The sequence below is a fragment of the Phalacrocorax carbo genome, chromosome 3 (assembly GCF_963921805.1).
Source record: "Phalacrocorax carbo chromosome 3, bPhaCar2.1, whole genome shotgun sequence".
Lineage (NCBI taxonomy): Eukaryota > Metazoa > Chordata > Aves > Suliformes > Phalacrocoracidae > Phalacrocorax > Phalacrocorax carbo.
This window is the reverse complement of record NC_087515.1, coordinates 95,305,915-95,326,568: the sequence shown is the minus strand read 5'-3', so window position 1 is coordinate 95,326,568 and position 20,654 is coordinate 95,305,915. Positions and strand designations below refer to the sequence as shown.

Here is a 20,654-nt window from a genome sequence, read left to right as displayed (position 1 = left end):
TGGGATTCTTCTTTTGCAATCTGACATGTTTCTGCCATCAGGTCCTGGTCTGTTAGTACTGCTGCCTAACAACAAAAAAGGGCACTTCAGATTCCAGAAAGTGCAGAACTCATTTAGGCTAAGGAAGACTAATGGTGTGGTATAAACTGAACACCCTTGAGCTAAAGTGCAGTGATTGATTTTTAGAAGTAAGTTTAATAGTAACAATGCATTATGTTGGAAAAATATTCTGTGTTCCATCTATATCCTTGTTTACTACTGGGAGAAAACTATAGGAAATTAACAGGATTTTCTTTGCACTGGTGATATCTATGAGTCAGCTCATAATTCACAACAAAAGCCATACTTCCACTGAAGTAAACTGTAAGGTTTCAGCAAAGACCAAAACCCAGCTAATAGTTAATAGGAATAAATTAAATTAGAGAAAGAAGACCTAGAACTTGGTACCATTATGACATTATTCTGCCAAGTTTAATGAGCCCTGGCATTTATAGCTGCTTAGACTTCTGTGGTAGCTGTGAGGGGTGTTGGGGCTATAAGGTAGCCTGGTCTTTTAAACACTGTTGCTATGCTTACCATTTTTTGAAATTCTGTCATGAATTTCTGCCATGGTTTTGTTCAGGACAGACTTACTCTTTCATCCTTATTCTCCTGAATGGAGTGTTTAAAAATCTTATTCTGTATTTCATTATATTAAAAGGTGATAAATTGTTCCTGTCTTAATCAACCTGCTGAATGAAGGCATCATACAGTGAGCAGATTAACTGGTATTTGTAATTTTTAATCATTTTGTACCATTCCTCCCACAGCCATCACAGGTCGATATAGTGGTGGGGTACAATACACATCAATTACACTCAGGAACTCTGATGTTTCCACTTAAAATACATTTTTCTATTTTAAAAATGTGTGGTTTATTGTCTTTTCCAGTATTCTGGTAACATGTGAGACTTAGTAGTATTTACTGATAGCAAATAAATTGAAATCCCTGTGCAAAACCAAGTATTCCATAGGTTCTGCATCAATATCATGAAAGTTGCTACCATAATAATTGTGTTATTTTGCAGTCTGGAAAGCTATTTTTGGAGGATTTGTGGGTACTACTTTGTTCACATGTCTGGAAGAATAAAAAATTGTAGAGGTTTATAAGGGTTATAAGGGTTACTAAGAGGCCTTCTTGAGGGATACGATGAAGAGGAGTTCCTTTTACTTATGTACTGCAGCAGTGTATTTGCTTGACTATATCTGAATGGTTCTTTCCCCTGAAGAACTCCTTTTATTCTCTGTGTTACTGGCCAAACAACACTGAAAAAACAAATTTAAAACTGAAGAAAAAATCCAATATACAATACTGGAGAGAAATAGGATAAATAAGGATGTTGATTTATGTTCCAGAGCTCTTCAATAGGATGGAATATTTTAGGTGAAATTGCACAGGTGATCCTTGGGTGCTGCCTACAGTATCAGCCTACTATAATCCTCTTGATATAGTTGTCTTAATCCCAAATCTGCAAGTAGTTTAATCCCAAATTTTTTATTAAAATATGCTAAACAGACACCTGAATTTGAATCAGTAAATTTTCAGTAGACTTTGCCTCTGCCCTTACCTTCAGTTGAAACATAAAACAATACTGAAATGTCCTCATTGATCATAAATTACAGTTTATATTTCAAATATGCTCATTTGATAGTACTTGGGTATGGACTTAAGTATAATAATGGTTTCTCAACACAGTAACTTGACATCCAGAAGTACCTATCCATAGTAAAAGATCTACTAGCAAGTCCAGAGAAAAATTTCATCCAGATACATGCTAGCTCCCAGACCAAACCCAAGAATTGTCTAGGAAAGCGTTACTTGACCCAGGCCAAAAGGATGCCAGTGGCAGGACTTACAATTAAATGATGTAGACCATCAGGAGCCATCAGGAGTAACGGTGCCATTCCCTGGCACACTGTGATTTACTAGGGGTCTAGCTGAGTCACGCTGAGTAGGATTAACTCCAGAGGCTAAGTTAGACAGGCTTTTTTCCCCAGCCCAGTATGGTTTCTACTTAGTTTTAGCTGCCAAAGCTGTGGCACTGTTGGCCACTGATGGACGATTAGATAATAAAGGTGAGTGATGTCTGGCCCCATTACAATCAATCATGCCTTAGCATCAGCAGAGCCAGAGCTGCACTCCCAGCAAAGAGGAGACTGTTACTCATGGCATAAAAAATACCCAGCAGTCCTGTAATTCTTCTGTCCTTTTGATTTTACTCTCTTAAAAAACCTCCAAATGCGGTAGTGGCAGTATTTCTATCTTAAAATATGAAGACCTGAAAGGCTGATTTTGAAGTGCATTATGCTGGTGATTACCAGAACACATTTCTTTCTTACACATTGTTGTGGTCTAACCCCAGGTGGCAACTACCCCTGACCCAGCGCTCGCTGCGTAACACTCCCCGTTGATGCAATGGGGGAGAAAACCAGAAGAGTAAAAGTAAGAAAACTCATGGGTTGAGATAAAGACAGTTTAATGGGTAAAGTAAAAGCTGCACACACAAGCAAAGCAAAGCAAGGAATTCAATCCCTACTTCCCATGGGCAGGCAGGTGTTCAGCCATCTCCAGGAAAGCAGGGCTCCATCATGCGTAATGGTTACTTGGGAAGACAAATGCCATCACTCCAAACATCCCCCCTTTCCTTCTTCTTCCCCAGCTTTATATACTGAGCATGATGTCGTATGGTGTGGGATATGCCTTTGGCCAGTTGGGGTCAGCTGTCCCAGCTGTGTCCCCTCCCAACTCCTTGTGCACCCCCAGCCTCCTCACTGGTGGGGTGGGGTGAGAAGCAGAAAAGGCCTTCACTCTGTGTAAGCGCTGCTCAGCAATAGCAAAAGCACCTCTCTATTATCAACACTGTTTCCAGCACAAATCCAAAACACAGCCCCACAACAGCTACTATGAAGAAGAAACACTCTATCCCAGCCAAAACCAGCACAATGGCTACATCTTTCTTATATTAAGGATAATTTTTCTAGTTAGCAAGAGATCTGAGTTCAGTGTGTTAGCAAACATTTTTACAGAAAAAGGTTGTTTAAGTATTTTCCTTTGCCCCAGATGGTGGACAAATGATTTTCCAAACAAGATTATGCAGTGGTTTTTGTTTCTCCAGCTTAATACTGTAATTCTTTTAATTTTCCCCATTGCATTACAATAAAGTTTTTATCTCAGTTTTGTATATGTTCTAACAAACTATATAAATGCTGCAACCAATGCTCAGTGATAACTACAACATAATTTCTATTATTTTAAATTAATTTTCTTGGGAAATAACTGTGGTGAAACAAAGGTTGCTAGGTGAGCTACCAGACTTGTCTTTGAGAGTTAGGGCTATTTGATGCAAAATACAGAAAAAATATCTACAGAACTGTCTAAATACAGATCTTTTCTTTTACTAAATTAAGCACTCACAGTTGAAAATTTTGGTCTACAAAAAGACCTACTCTTCAGGTATGACTAAAGGAGCATTTTGTCATTTTTTCAGAGGTTTGAGGCACCTGTAAGTGCAAACAAGGATCCTGGGATGCAAATCAGTACCACGCTTTCCAGTCTTTACAATAATTAACATCTGGAAGAACACATGCTTTATTATTTTTGTGTAAAAAATGTCTCCTGTTGAAGCCCATGTGTCCTGGTTTCAGCTGGGGTAGAGTTAAATTTCTTCGTAGTAGCTAGTATGAGACTATGTTTTGGATTTTTGCTGGAAACAGTGGTGATAATGCGGAGATGTTTTAGTTGTTGCTAAGTAGCGCTTACACTGGTCAAGGACTTTTTCAGCTCCCCGTGCTCTGCCGGGTGCACAAGAAGCTGGGAGGGGGCACAGCCGGGACAGCTGACCCCAACTGACCAACGGGATATTCCATACCATGTGACGTCATGCTCAGTATATAAAGCTGGGGGAAGAAGAAGGAAAGGGAGACAGTTGGAGTGATGGCGTTTGTCTTCCCAAGTAACCGTTATGCGTGATGGAGCCCTGCTGTCCTGGGGATGGCTGAACCCCTGCCTGCCCATGGGAAGCAGTGAATGAATTCCTTGTTTTGCTTTGCTTCCACGCGCAGCTCTTGCTTTACCTATTAAACTGTCTTTATCTCAAACCATGACTTTTCTCACTTTTACTCTTCTGATTCTCTCCCCTGTCCCACCGGGGCGGGGGGGGGGGGGAGCAAGCGGCTGCCTGGTGCTTGGTTGCTGGCTGTGCCTAAGCCATGACACCATGAAAACCTTTTGGAAAATATCTGGGTCACAAGTATATCTGAGTGTTAAACCCATCAGAATAAGCATAACTTGTTTTGTTTCCTTCTAAGCTGATGTGCTTACTCAAAAAATATGATACCTGCTTTATAGATCCCTGGAGAAATTTACCTTGATGGGCTGGGTTTTTTTGTCTATGATGGAATGGGTTATCAAATGTGCATTTAATGACACTTTGATTGGTGTCCCATGGGTACCTGAGCTATTTCATTTTCTTGGTTTTGATTACATCTCCTGTTATAGCCTTTTCATTGGTTTGTCAATATAAGCCAAATACAATCATTTAGCAGACACTGCTAAAAATATCACATCTTAAAAATATGACAGAAGAGGCCAATTTAGGTTGACAACAATTTTTTTGACACTGCAGACTTAAACTCTTACATCCTTGATGAACTGTTCTAATTCTTAGAATGAATAAACATCCTGTAGGGGGATGAAAAATAAAAGATTGTTTGAATAAAATTTATTCATCAAAGCCTGACAAAACTCACCTTTCTAAAAAAATGGCTGCAGCAGCAAGTTCAGTTCTTAAAAAAATTCAGACATGAAATTCAGTTCAAATTTATGTATTTATGAAAAAGATAACAATTAATCCAAAGCAAGAATATGTAAAAAGCTGGGTTTGCTGCAATTTTTTTTAATCCAAAAATTGCTTTTAAAGTTTCCTATCCAGCCTATTTTCACACCTTAAGACAATGAGGTCTTCATACTCCACCTCTCCATGGCCAGGTTTTTATTATTTCTGGGTAGAATGGCGTGCGGCATCAAGCCCTTAACGTGTTACGCTCTTCCACTTGAAGTAAACTTTGAAGTGCAAGTCATTTTAAAGAAAGCCTACAGGAGAAATTTATGAGCTTTTTCTATGGGAGAGCGCTTATTCTCCATGCAGCTTTTGTCAAACATTTTTAACAAATTGTAATAACCTTTGTCATATCTCATTTTCTTGCATAAACAAGTCACATTGAAACTATAAATGATGGAAAATCTAATCCACGTGGCTTGCACTATCAAAACTGTTAAACTGTATTCTTTTCCACCATGTCAGGCAGTGCATTATCTGTTTTATAGAAACGTTGAAAAGATTACTTTTTAAGGGAGATACCACAGGACTTCTGTAAATGTCCTCTGCATGCCTGCCCTAGCCAACATTTTCACTTTCAGTTCTTCCTGAAGCTAGGAAAACGCTCCAGCATTTGTTTCTCTGCATCCTGTTGGAAAGGATACTTCCACCCACCTCCAGGAACTGCCTGCTCAGAGACACCAGGAGGCACACTGAGGCTGATGGGAGCTGTCAGGTTTCTGCTGCCTTCCTGTCTTGAGTATGCACATCTCCTCCAGGATGGAACATGGTGAACCAGGTCTCAGTCTATCAATAGGCATACTTTCTGCCCTACAGGAATTTAGTGCCTTGCAAATCGTGTGTATCATCTGTAACAGTAACTCCTAGTCCAGGAGGTGCTTTTTTTTCTCTGTGCCCATCAGCTCCATGGCACAGAGAAGCTGTGAAGTCTCCCTTTCTCACACACTAAGCGGGGTGAGAGTGCTGACAGCATCTGGCCGAGGTAGGGACCTCGTGTAGGGGAACCCAATTATCAAATATCTGTCTCTGTGCCTTTTGTGAGAACTCTTCACCAAAACTAATAGTCCCAATGAAAGTATTACAGTGTCATGAATGGCCATCTCTTTCCTTTCTTTCTTTACAGGGTTTATACTGGATATCGTATTCACTTACCTAAACCTGTAATGGATCTATTCATCCTATACCTCCAGTATAATCTTCAGCACATCTATTTATCTCGTGCCCCACACGGATTTTATGCATTCAAGAATTAAAAGGTCATTTAAAGGTGATACTTGAGTACTCAACCCAGCAAGATCCTGATCACTGTTAAGAAAACATGGGCACTGCTCCTGGCTGTGGGAAGGAATTACTTCTGGAGGGGCTTTAATAGCTTCTTTGTAGACTCAGACTTTGTGAATGCAAACAACTTTATAAAAGTTTGCAAGCAACTGCATTAGTTCTGACTTTTGTACCAGTGGGAGAAGTAAGAGATACTTGCTGGTCATAGATAAGGTTAGCAGAAGCTTTCAAACATTTTCTACCTTCCATACAAAATCCAGGAAAATGGCACTGCCAATGGTTTGCAAACAGTTTTGGTCATAATCCTGAATGTCCCTGGGGATTAAATCAGACCTCAAATAATACTGGAACATAACTCTGGTGGTCTAATTACTTAATTATGTCACTTTAGGAGTGATACCTTTTTATAATTTACAGAAGAGGTCATAAAACTGTTTGCAGATGTTTAACTTTTGATTATTTTAATTCTAGCAGTAAATAATGTAGCAAAATAGCATTTAAAGATCTTCCCTGAGTGTATTTTTTATGCTTATGATATTCCCTGAGTAACTTTTTAACAATTGCTTTAAGCTGAACATCCTCTTCGATATGAACAGCCCTTAAATTTTACTATAGTAAAATTCTGTTGAAAATTAAATAAATGGGGAATTGGTAGTTCCTAATTAACCAGTAAAAAAAGTTTATGAGAGGCAGATTGAATAAATATCAAAGCTTCTGAGTTATATTATCTTTCATAAATTGGCTTTTCTCCAATTAGTGTATGCTTTCAGAAGCAGAGGAATAAGATGAAAGGATCTGCATCAAAACTGATTACTGCTGAAACAAAATGGAAGTTGCTGCTTTTGATAAAATACAAGACTATGCCAGTGCTTGCATAATTTTATGGGAAGTTACCGCCTAAGGCATATGTTTTACTGTCTGATACTGAATGCATGAGGAAAGACCATCTGGTTTTTTCAGCCTGGACAAATATATGATCCAGATTGAACCACAAGAGGCCAAATATATTTGCTTTGTGTTTTGCTTTGTACTACTCTCTACCTACAGCAGCCTCTTCTTGTATAGCATGTATCATAGCACACAGTTCAAACGCTGGCATTCAAAAAGACTTTTTCCTCTATTGATGGTTATAAAACGACTATCCAGGGCTTAATGCAATCCTCTACACTTCACCTCTCATTCGAGAAATAGTTCATGATAGGCAAGAAGGACTTCTGATACACTTCGACCACTGCAGCATTTGAACCTTAGGATTTATTTCTGCTGGACAGATCCTTGTTTAATGTCCAGCCAGGTGAAAGGCATTGTTGTATCCCCAGTGCCTTCAGTTCTTGCTGGGGAAAAGAGAGGTGCTTTCATTGCGTGGCCTGAGTAAACAGATTAAATTAAAAAAGGTAAAAAGTGAATCCTGACTATCGGTTACTTTGAAGAAAAGTACGTCAGTGGTAAGTAAACTACAGAAAATATTCCAGAACACTTAATACTTTTACTTTTCTTACTAGTGTTCCGTTCTACAGCACCTAAAAGTATGCTTTTAGTTTTGCAGGGCTAATAGGACTGGGTTTCTCCCCTCCCCCAAAGTGCTTACAGTCTAATTTTAGGCATAATATGCTGAGTGGCAGTAAAAAAACTGTTCAGTGTTGGAGGGAGGAGTGAGGGATAGAGGGGCAAGATTTGAGTGTGTGGGTGGATAAATGCAAACATTTTTCTTTTGTTCTTTAATAATAATAATAATTAATAACAATGCTCCATTCCTTGCAGAGTTTCTGGAAAAAATGAGAACAAAAGGTTATAGAGGTTTGGAAAAATATCTCTCCAAGACTATTCTTATGTATTGCTGTGAGGATTGTTTCTGCTTTTCATGGATAATCTGCAGAACTATGTCTACCAGGTGGTAATCTGAACTGCACCTGGCTTTCCTGAATATTTACCTTTATTTTGATTAATACACTGCTTAACTGAACTAGTTCCCTCTCCTGACTCACTTTTCCCATCTATCATGAATCAACACTTTGCCCACAGTGATCTTCTAAATCACAGTCCCAAGGAACTACGGCAAAGCAAGTGGTGGGTGTGAGGAGGATGGTTTTGTGACTGCAGGACTGGGCTGGGACTTAAAAGGTTCGGGTTTGTTCCACATATAAAGAATTTCCATGGAGCCTTAGGCAAGTCCCTTACCTTTTCTGTGCCGTGGTCTCCAGCTGTGATATGGTAACAACAAGCTTTTTTTTTTCCTGCTGCGTCTGTTTTCTGTAATTGTGCTATAAGAGATCTCTTCCAAGTGAAAACTTGTGTTGTGTGTTTGGCAAGACCCAGTACAACTGGGCCTCCAATTTAGTTGGTATTACTGGAATACAACTAAACAAGAACAATTTTTAATACCTAAAGGCCAAGGAAGCAAGAAAATGTCATTTTAACTGATTCAGGACTAAAGAAATTCAGCAAAAGGAAATTACATTCTTCTACCGTAAATTCTTAGTCACTTCTTAATTTTATTTTGCCCTCCATGCAAGCCTTAACGAGAAGAAACCACATTTATGCCTATTCCTGTAGGATGTAATTATAGGGGGTTTGTATCTGAAGACTGTAGCAGCTGAAACTACCTGTAATGTTCTGGGAGATTTTCCTTTTTAAAAACAATGGGGGCAAGGGAACAAAAATTGCTCACAAGGTGGATTTTTGTCACTTGAATGAGTTTTTTATGAAACGTTTAAACTTATATATGCTGATCTTTATCTTTCTTTACTCTGGAAGATAGATTTTTTTTTCCAATGATATGTGCCAGAGACTCCCTTTACCCTCCTGGATACTATTTTACTTACAGTTCTTGGTAGAGCTTATATGCAAGCTCCTACCAGATTTGATTTTCAGAGTAGAACTTCTCCCCAGCAGTTGTGATACGCTACAAAACGTGCCTCCAATGTCTTATCACATCACATGTCAGATTTTCTGCTAGAAATTCTGAAGAAATGGACTTATATTTTTGTCTGATGTACTGGATATATTACAGCACTACTATATTAGAGCACCCTGGAAAGTCATATGTTATAAGGGAAAGAGCAATTTTAGGTCCTGAAGCACAAGTGGGGGCAGATGCAGTCATACATCAGTGTCTGTATCCAGTAGTTAGAATCATAAAATAATTTAGGTTGGAAAAGTCGTCTTCAGGTCATCTAGTCCAACCTCCTGCTCAAAGTGGAGCTCACTTCAATGTCAGACCAGGGCCTTTTCCAGCTAAGTTCTGAAATCTCCAGGGACAGAGATTTCACAGCCTCGCTAGGCAACTTGTTTTGGTGCTGAATCACCTTCATTCTCACTTTTTTCCCTTATAGGTTATCATAAGTTCTTTCCTGCAAATTGTGTCCTCTCTGCCTCAGCTGCTTGCTGTGTCTTTGGAATTCTTGTGTTGGTGAATAGAAACACCATATTGGAAAACATATGTACCCTCTACATAGATCGGTAGTTTCTATGCTTTTTCCCTTTGTCCCTGGAAGAGATCTGAGTCCCTTTTGTATCAGGAAGGAACCATTTGCACTTTCTTGCAGGTATATATCTGCATTAGTTGCAGTACCTATTCATGTTGCGTTAGACCATCTGGCTAACAAGAGTCTTAGCAATTAAGACAAAAGCCAAAGGCCTGCCCTTTTTGGGCTGACTCATTGCCCAGCATGACTGACAAGTGTTTTAAGAAGGAAATTAGAAAAACATTGATAGAATCAGTTATTACTACTTGCAAAGTCCAGTTCAAGTGCTAGAACTTAAAGTGTAAAACATGCACCACCTTGCACTCCCTTGCTGCTGATTAGTCAGTTCATGGTGTTGTGGGTTAAATCAACTTCTCTTCTTATTTGTTTCATATTCCTTATCATCCGTAATATAGGCCTCAGAACAATACCAGCTCTGCAGGCTCATGTCTGTACACACCGTATGTGCTGTATGCTGTAAGGATCAGAAATGCAGAATTTCTGCAGTGGTACCGAGTGTTTGCATCTTCCTCGCAAAGGGATTTAGCAGCATGTTGGTGCTTTGCTTTGCCTGTGTGTATTCATCAGTACCATGAAACATGCAAGTTCATGCAAGCTCAAAATTGCAGTCATGTTTTCCCGATTATAATCGCCTGACTTGTGTAAGACTTTCTTGATTCACTCCTTTGTTTTAACTTCTTCAATGGATTGTGTAATGTTAAGTTTGTTCCTAGAATGGAGCCTGGTCATTTAGGGCAGTGATGCCATAACTCAGCTACCCCGCAGCTTCTGGTAGTTTGTACATGAAGTGTGTTGCTCGGAAGAAAGTTAAGTCATAGCAGGTAGGGGCAATATGCATCTTAGCTCTTCGATAATCTTATAGAGCAGGTATCTGTGATCAACTGTGAGAGAAATGATTTTTCAGTCTGGGGAGAGGGCTCTCCCACTGGTGATCTTTCTTTAAAACCACTAAAAGTATGTGGGCTAAATAAAGGTACAGGATTGCGATACCAAAAATAGTGTCTGTGTATATTGGGTCATTTCTCCAAGAAAATCTGTTTCTTGTGTTTGTTTCCATTAATTCTACCAGTGCTGCTCAGAAGCAAGTGGATTTAGTAACAGGCTATTCTAATGTCTTTGATGAACTAAGTTAAGCAGCAGTTGAATTCCCTCCTATTAATGAAGACTGTTGATTGATAGTCTTCTCTTAATGTTGGTGAAGTAGGGTCAATATAGATACTGGATCAGGGCTCTGAAAAATATTAACAATTATTAATATTCTTTCTTTTTCAGTTTTCTCCTTGTGTTTGGTTGCTTGATTTTGTCCGTGTTTTCTACTATTCCTGAACACACAAAACTTGCCTCTGGTTCTCTCTTCATTTTGGTAAGTGAAACTTCTAAATACAAGCTTTACAGATACTTTTATATACACTCGAAACCTCTCCCTTGCCATGGAGAAAACAGTATAATTCCTGACTGCTTTAAGAAATCAGACTTTTCATCACAATGATGCAAAAATAATAAAATAGAGGATTCCACCATCTTTTCCTTTAAAAACAGGTAGGATATTGTATGAAAGTGTTAATAAAGTACTGTATTACATCCTCTTCTTTGCTTGAGAATTGCTGTGTTTTATTACTGATAGTTTTTCTACTGCAGTTTGGCAGTGACGGAGCATGAAAGACCTTTGATACTGCTGACGCCATTTATAAAGTCCGTATGTAGTAAGAGGCACTTAAAATAAGAAATAATTTTGGTATCTTAGATACCAATTTGTGCTACCTATTGGTAGATACTGACATTTTAGTGGCAGTTGCTACAGTAGGATATGGCAGTTTCGTTATTTCTTCATAATAAGTGCTTTTGTATTATGTTTCTCTCTCCTTTTTCCCTTCCGAGGTAGATATAAATGCCTTTAATCCCTAGAAGTGCTTAATATTTTTCGTACATTGTATGGATGCCCCTTTATTAATCTGCTTCTTGATGGGCCATTTAGTTTTGCAAGTGATGGCCTGAGGATAGGCAGTAGTGATCATTAAAATGTCACTATATACCCAGAGTTACTATGGTTATTTCAGTTCCACATATACAACAGGCTGGGGCTCGTTAGGTAGCGCCTGGGGTGAAGTAACTGTTGACAAATGCCAACATTTTAATTGTCATCACTGTATATATCCAAAAGCCCTGGTCTTCAGAACAGCTCCCTAATTAATTATGGCATGAGCAGGACAATAAGCATAATTATGGTGTATGCTATGACTCTACAGCAAAATGTGCTACTGCATCAAGATACCTGAACTAAATGTCCGGAGCTGGCTAGGTGCAGAAGGGTGGTGCTCTGCTCCATCTTATGGTTTCTTATTAGGGCTAGTTAGGGAGAGCCATGCTAAATGCAGTATTTTGCTTCCTAGCCATATCAGCCCTTTTTCTTGAGAAAAGATCAGGTGGCATTAAACCAGCTAAAATGGATCAGATTTAATCCTATACGCATACCTGGTCCTATTATTTACATATCTGAACAACACTTTTCAAATGGAGGTTTATCTGAATGTTCTGCAACTAGCTATATTATTGCAATTACTACACTAATTGCTAAGATTTTCTGGTATAGAAAACAGGAAGATTCGATTAGCCTGAAAATACCCCATTTCTAATAGCAGGTGCTTTTGTGACAAGTAATCTGTTTCCCAGTACACTTATGCAAATTGGTTGTAGAAATGCCATTTGTTCTGACATAAAATATGCATTTCCCATGAGCCACATATTTGTTGATTGTGTTGCTACGCTTACCGCCACTAATTCCTCAGCTGGCTGATAAACACATTCCCTGTGCTTTGCCATGGCTCACCCAGGAGCCTGAATGTGGAGGAGCTCTGAAAAGTCCTTGGTTTGCTCCCACCAGCAGGCAGAGGTGCAACGAGCTCCACTAGCCGATACTTTCCTGTGAGGGTGACAGAGCAGTGGCACAGGCTGCCCAGGGAGGCTGTGGAGTCTCCTTCCCTGGAAATATTGAAAACCCACCTGGACACGTTCCTGTGCCCCCTGCTCTGGGTGTGCCTGCTCAAGCAGGGGGGTTGGACAAGGTGATCTCCAGAGGTCCCTTCCAACACCTGCCATTCTGTGATTCTGTGATACACAAGTCCTTGTAGAGGTGTCCATCAGCAGAGTGGAGCTTCTGAGGGTCTGCAGTGGGAAACTGCAGCACTTTCTGCTACTATGGCTTCAAAGGTGGACTTTGTCCATCTTAACATTTCTGATTGTACATCCTGTGGCATCCTCTGAACACAGAAATGGCCTTAAGGAGGAAGAGGGTGGATGGTTAATCCTCGAAGCATCAATAGTAGCTTGGTCCAACATTTCTATGCTGTAGCCTAGTGTGTTCAGCAAACCCTTGGCAGGAATAAATCTAGTGATGACGAATTTTACAGCTCCTGCTGTGGGTCTCTAATGGAGAAAAATATAAACACAGCTAAGTATGAAGTTCCAGAAACAGGCTAAAGCTGACTGGTTTGTTCCAGTTTGCTGATGCATAATTTGCTCCTTCTCTGCATACTGAATCATTAGCTGATATTAGCAGTGTTATCAAAGCAGGCTTTTGCAACCACAAACCAAGAGAAAAATACATTTCTACATTAACTCAGGAGCAGTTGTTTTGGCTGTGCCAACACATGACTGCAGTCACCAGAGTTTTCGCAACCTTTGTGATTCACACAACTCTCACAAATGTGTCCTTTAGTAGACAGTTGTATTAACTATCAGAGATCTGGTTTAATACTGTTTTGCTTCGTGCCCAAGATGGAAGATATATGTTTATTTTCTAATGAAGTAACATACAAGTACAACAATCCATAGAGCTGCCTTCTGGGTGTCTGTGAACTGTTTGCTTCTCATATTTGTTCCAGATGGTCCCCCCTGCAGCCATGTTAATTGGCTAAAAAGCTAATGTAATGTTCCTTCAACTTAATACCTGAGCTGCTGCCTGCGCTGGCACCTGTGGCTTTTGACATATTGCAGCTATTTGCAGTTACAAAGGGAGGTTAAAGAGGGAAGTGTAGATGAGGTTAGAAAACCTTTCCCTCCTTCTCAGAAAGGCCAGAGGAGCTGAGAAGATTATTGGTCTGCAATCAGTCAATTCCATTTATCTCCCCCAGCCTCACCTTACAAGGGAGCAGAAAAACATATCTCCTAATCACTGCATCCTAAATACTCTCTCGGAAAAATACGACAGTGTGCGATAGCTCAAAGTAAATCATTGTTTAGAAAAGCAGTATTAGCTGAGGGCTTCTGAGCGTCAGCAGAGGTTAATGGACTCATCTGGACTGCAGAAATGCCTGAGTTCTGCTCCCAGAGCCAAGGCAAACCTGCCCCGCTGCATCGTGCTGTACCCAGCCAGGGCTTCAGTTCTGGCATCTGCACAAGTACTACTGTGTTCCTAAGCATCTTCTACTTATCAGGGGACCTGTCAAGGGAAGAGCGTTTAGCATTTGAATTTTATGCTTAAAATGAGTGTCCTGCAGATAAGTTAAGTGCATGTTACATAGAGCAATGTCGGATTGACGGATCAGTAATTAATTGGGTTAGATTTTTTTCCCCCAGAAATAATAAGACTAACCGGGGGAGAGCATCAGATAAAACTCCTTATACCTACGATTACAATTATGCTTTAGCCTCGTCTGTGCACACAACTTCTGGCACTGAAGTTGTAGCACTGATATAGCCCAGACAGACAGTAGAATAAAATCTACTTCAACATCAAAAAAGCCACAGGCAGCTTAAGAATCCAACTAACACAGCAAGAAAATAATCTTTGGTGTATTGCTGATCTCCTACAAGTACATTTGCTGGCAGTTTATCAAATAATAAACACAAGGGAAGTAAAACTTCGGCTGGGTAGGCAAAATCAAAACTTAGGGGAAGATAGCCAAGAAGGAATATATCTGGAACTGGAGGTCATTCACTCTCATGACCAAAATCTCTGTATTTTAAGATAATTTTCAACTAAAGCTATGTGAATAACTGGTTCACTTCTAGTTTTTTGCTGTCAATTCAAGAAAATAAATAAAATATTTTGAGTTGACCCACAAAGATATGGCAAAACAGAAAGTCAAAAAAAAGTCTTGGATCAGGTTAAATGTTTCATTTGACCGGGCATAAAATATTATTTGTGTATTTGGGCATTTTAGAACTTTTGGCTTAAAAGTAAAATTGAGGCTGTAGGAAAGAAATGTCATTTTTATTTGAAGTGACAAAGCATTCCATTTTTTTTCATAATTATCTTTTTTAATTAAGATGGAGAGATTGTGAAACTCGTGAATTTCTGCAGGACTGGTTTTGTCAAACCTGTTGGGTTTTTTTTTCTTCTGGAAAAGGCTGGTATGGAAAGCTATACCCAGTTCTGTAGGATAAGGGCCTTTGAAAATATACTTTAGGAACACATTCTTCGGGCAGAAATAGCTCCCAAAGACATAAAAGCAGACAGTGTGCAGCAGATGAGGCTGGCTTCTACATGTACTGTGGTCACTTCTATGAATCCAAAAGGAGAGTCTAGTAAGTGCTTCTAGCAATTAAGTTCTTCCTAAGATTTTTCTCTTCTAACATTTTCCCATAAAAGAAACCTAGAAAGAGGATGAACATTGATTAAAAAACATAGAGTATAGCTGCCCCATAGCAGACAAGCACATATTTAATTTGTCTCTGCTCTAGGAGAGTGAATCCAGCCACAGAGATGTAATCATACAAATCCACTACAAGATTTTACAGCTGGGCAGAGTGGAGGGAGATGGATAGTGCTTAATTCAGAGAGTAGAATTTTTCAATTTAGATTTATTGTCCCAGAACTTGAATCCTCTTGTGATAAAAGACCACCAGACCTGAGCAGAGGACTGGATGGATGGCTCTGTAGGCTACAATGCATAAAAGAAAAAACTGATTGTGGAAGATTTCAATTCTAGGTACATTTCTGACAAAGAATGTAGGGTATAGACCACATGTACATTGCAGGTTTTTTGAGTCTTCTCCCAAGAGAAACAGATTAACTGATTCCTGAGCTTAAAAATTGGTGATTTTCAAGTTTACTAGAGATTGTCAAAACTCAGAATCAGTGTTTCTCATTAAATGCTCATTTTCAATGCTTTCTTTCATTCCAAATCGAAGCAAGGCTTTGAAATTTCAAAATTTCTGCATAGAAATATCTGAAAAATTGCATCTGTTAGACTTACAAAACTTATGCTATCAAAGACAGAATAAGAGAGGGAAATACAATGTTGCTAAGGTCAAAGCCTTCATGTTCTCAGTCTTGTTTGGATTCATATACACTAATATAATAAGGTGCTAACATGAGCATGAAACAATTCAACCATGTCATAATAAAATACCTGTTAGTTTGAAAGAAACTATTCTTACCTTATCAAAATAAATAATTTCATGTCTTTGCTGATTAATTTGATACTGTCCTATTATGTATACTGATTTCATCAAATCAGAGCTGACAGTTGCTATAAAAATTTGGACCAGATCTCATTACAACTGCTTGAGAATCTTTGTGGGCAAACAGAGCAGACTTTCCATTAGAAATGTAAGTGCCGGTTGCACTTTTCTGAAACTACAATTATTAGGAGGAAGTCTGACAGAAGGCAAAAATGTAAATGAAAAGGTGAAGTTATTTAAAAACATAACAGTAGATTTCCCCAAAGCTGTAATTCTTCCATCAGAAGGCAGCGTTGGCACTACCAACCAACAAACCAAGCTGTAAAACAAATAAGCACACACTGTAGCTATGGAGAGAGATAAAAGTAACAATAAAAATTATTCCATAACAAAGGAACATGGCACCACACATAAAGCTGTAAGGGTATGTACGAAAAATCTGTCAACAGTGCCGAGGGTGATAAAATACAGTTCAAACACATCAGATAATGATATCTCGATACTGTCATAAGCTTATTATTGATATGTTTCTGGGCTTGATTACGTTGTCAGTAACATTTTTTCCTTTCTCTTCTTTTATTCTTCTGTATTAAACAGAAATACCCTTTGTAATGAGAAGAATGAAAAATCACACATTGAATGGAATAATTTTTCTCTTGTAATTAAAAAATGCAATATATTATAGTTCTTCTGGGAAAGCTGAAATAGGTTTGATGACTAAAGATGACTAAAACAGCATTATTATACATGATCTGCAATCAGGGCAAAGAAAAATCTCATAACTGAATCACTTAAAGAAGGTAGGATAACTGAACGGTTACCTCAAGTGCTACAATGTTCAATAGCAAATGCAGCAGAAGGCAAGAGAGAGTTTCAGACTTGCTGCCAGAGCGCTTCTCACACAGGCAGAACTACCAACCAGGTACACTCCAACAAGAAATCTCCATTTACTGTGCAATGTTATGATCACTGGAGTTGCCACAAGTCAATGGCTGCTGGAGGAAATACCATGCATGAAATTGTTTTCCATTCCCTCTGAATGAACAGGGCATATATACAGAAATGGGTGATACTGTGCAATGAAGAAAGATGGATGGAAATAGCAAACCCACAAGCAGTGTTAAATGTAATACAACTCATGACCTGCTACAATTTTAACATTAAAATGACTAAGCTGTAGTAAGAAAGTCAGTGCTGATTTTTTAAATAGGTACATTATACTTTTTTATTCTTGTTATCTGTTCCTATATAAAAGCTGTCACTTAGCTTATCTTGTCTATGACATTGTATGTCTATATGCAGAAAGTCAGGAGAGAAGATACTAATACTATGAACAATCAGTTTCTGGTTCCGTTTGTTTCCCAACACAGGGAGGACTAGCGTTCAAAGGTGGGGAGCTTATTCTTAAGAGGGAAAGGACTGTCCATGTTATTGCGAAAAGAGCCTTTTAGCCAGTCATTCAAGAGGCTGCTTTCTCTAGGAGAACACAGAATCTCTACGAGGATTTTGAGATTAATAGAGTGGAAAATGGGGAAGATTAGATGTTAGCGATGGGGTGTCAGGATTCACAGTAATAGGGATATAATTCTTTGAGGAGGGAAAAGCACATGTTCTTTTAGGCTAATCAACACGTTGTGCTAAAGGGCCAAACCAGCTGTCATTGACCTTTTTTAAGGACAATCGAGCAACACACCTTGCACAACTGCTCTTCCATGACATGTCTTCCTTCTTGTTTTATCAGTTTAAGTAATAACAATGTAGCATGGGAAACCACTTCCAAGTCATAAGTGTAACATTTTCCATAGATGTAGATTTTTAATAGTTTATGCTAGACTCTGCAGTGTTGAATTTTATTGGCTTCACGCCAGTTTGATAAGGATCCAAACTTGTTACACTGAGAGCAAGAGCTACCTCCTTAAAACAGGCAACAAACAGTTTAGATTGCAACAGTAAAAATGGATAGATATCAAACTCTCTATCAGAAATTCAGACCTGACCCTTGTTAGGGAAATATTGATTTGCCAAATGAAAATGCAGAGTATGTCTCCAGAGGAAAGCCAAAGTACATGGTTATAAATAATATGTAAGGAAAAAGTCTGCAAAACACTAAATTACAAAAGGAAAAGAATGCTGAAAAAGGCAGAACATCAGTGGTATGAAACCTGTTTGTAAAGCTAGGGAAGACCCACCATCTGAGTGACATACAGAAACCATAACCCACTTTGCACGGGTATGTCAAAGTGTGCAAAGACATAGCTTGCTACAAAGTGTGAGCTTTCCTCAAGTGAGAGAAGAAATCTCTTCACAAGATTCAGTATAAAAACTGTGAAGTCAAGCAAATAGGTATCCAAATACGGATAAATATAAAAATTATCTGTGAGGATCTGGAGCAGACGTAGGTATAACACAAAAATCCAAAGACAGTTTAAAGTGTGGGTGATAGTAAATACACAGACACACACTGAAACTCAGTCCAGCCCTGAGGACTGTGAACTGTGGGTGAGCTACAAAGACGAATTAGCAAAATAAGTGCTGGTCATTTTAAATTTACATGCTTCCACAGATTGCCTAAGGAAAGGATGTATGTCATGGAGAGGATAACAACTTTGGTATCAAATCTGAACCAGACAGGAATTGGCTGATTGCACCATACGAAGATATGATCACAGGAAATTAATGTCTCACAAAGATATATGTATGTTTTTGGTAGGATGTGGAAGGGGTTTGTTCTTTGCTTTTTCTAAGAGACCAAAATTCCATAAGCTTTGAGAAAAGATGATAGGAAAAGCTGCAAAACATTCAGCAAAAGGCATAATTTGTAGAACACAAGACTTGGTGTACGGCTTTCAAAGTCTAGTTACTGGACTGAAAAGAGGGGACCAATTCAACATTTTCACTCAAACTAAGAAACTGAATAAAAATATTGTAACCAAAGACTGGAACAAGTAACAGAAATATTTGGCGAGATGACAGTTGTTAATATTTTCAAGAAAATGAATGCATAAGCAGGATTTTGGCAGTTTGGGTAAAGTGCCTTCCAAGTCTGTTTTGCCAAAATTTACCAATTGTCAGAAAACGCTTTCTTAAAATTGCTTTCTGAACACATTTGGTCTAGGAAACATTTTAGTGTATATCATCCCAGGTGCCCATAGGTCTCCTAGTGTTCAAAACATGCACCAATGTACTCCTAGGGAAGCTCTGCTAACGAGCTTTGTGAACTGAGAAACTGCAAGGAGAAATCACTTTAAATAAAGGACACAGCAAATATAATTTGCAGAGCCTCTAGGATTTGACACGAAACATGCTAAGACCAAATAATAAAAGAATAACTATCCTGTCCCACCCTGCTATACAGCATATCAAATGTTACCAGTTAATTCACATACATGTGCTCATCCGTAACAATTAGCCTAAACCCCTTGCATCAATACAAAATTAACACGGATGCCAGAGCATAAAAGGATTCAGAGTCTGTACTGGCTCTGGCACCCATTCCACATTTCGTTTGGACACAGCAAAAGGTATCAAATTCTTCACAAACATTTCAAAAGGAAGATTTTAGGAGCTGTGTTGCTACAGAGACATGTGCTTGAATGTCTGCCTGTAACATGTGACATCAGAAACGTGACTACAGCGGAAAAAAATGCGTGAAGAAATCACAAAGGAAATGCAAAGGCCTGGGTACAGCTGTACAGAGCTTCATTGTTTTCAAAATGCGGATAATTTTAAAACCAAAATGAGACCATTGACTGCTGATATCTCACTACAGAGAAAGAAAAAGTGAACAAGCACAAAGCAGGACACAAAAATACTTGAAAAGTAGAAAATTATTCTGTAGTGTGAGTTTTCTGGCTATCGTCTCCTTTCAGGAATTCTGTCAGGAGTGTAGTTGTACCTGACACATAAACAAATGATACGGCACAAAGCGGTGCGTGTAAGTGGGAGTGACTGGAAAGGGCGCTTAAGGGTGATGCTTTCTCTGGGGAAGAACAGGATAGCTGTGATGGGTGGTGACGTCAACAATTCCTGTTGCCATTTTCCTAATTTGAAAAAGGGTTTTCAGTGATCACCAGGGTCTTTCTAGAAGAACCACATCCACCGAAAGCCAAAAGGAGTTTTGGGATGTGTTTGCCCACACATGCCTGACATGGTAATCACAGTAACTGTGATGGCCGGGGCCGGGAGCACAGCTGCCCAGCGCACCTCTGTGGCATTCATTCCTGTGGCACCAGCAGATCCTCAGCAGCCAGTCCGTGGTGGTGGTGTGAAGTGGGTCTGCTGATCTGGGGAGGCAGAAGGGTGTCTGTCCTTCCATCACGGATGCTGAGGAAGGTCAGCACAGTTTCAGTGCTAGGAATCGCATATTGGGTCTGATATGGTAAATACTTGTATTTACTCTATAAGAGATGATGAAAAACATAATTAAATGACAGCTACCTAATTCTGGTGTGTGCTTTTACTGTCTGATTCAAAACTGTGTTTACCTGACATAAAAATTCTGGACTTTTTTTTGTTGTAAGTGAATAAACAAATATGACTGATAGGTGCCATTTCAAGTAATAAACACAAAAAGCTAAAAGGGAGTTGGATAGACCTATATAACATG

At 39.0% G+C, this 20,654-nt stretch overlaps 1 protein-coding gene across 1 annotated transcript in view; it reads left to right on the top strand.

Moving 5' to 3' along the window:
* Positions 1–20,654, top strand: part of KCNQ5 (potassium voltage-gated channel subfamily Q member 5) — a 302,174-nt gene that overhangs the window by 200,613 nt on the left and 80,907 nt on the right. Inside the window, exon 2 of the mRNA XM_064447806.1 lies at positions 10,916–11,006. Within this exon, the coding sequence (XP_064303876.1) occupies positions 10,916–11,006 (91 nt within the window). The remainder of the gene's footprint in view (positions 1–10,915; positions 11,007–20,654) is intronic.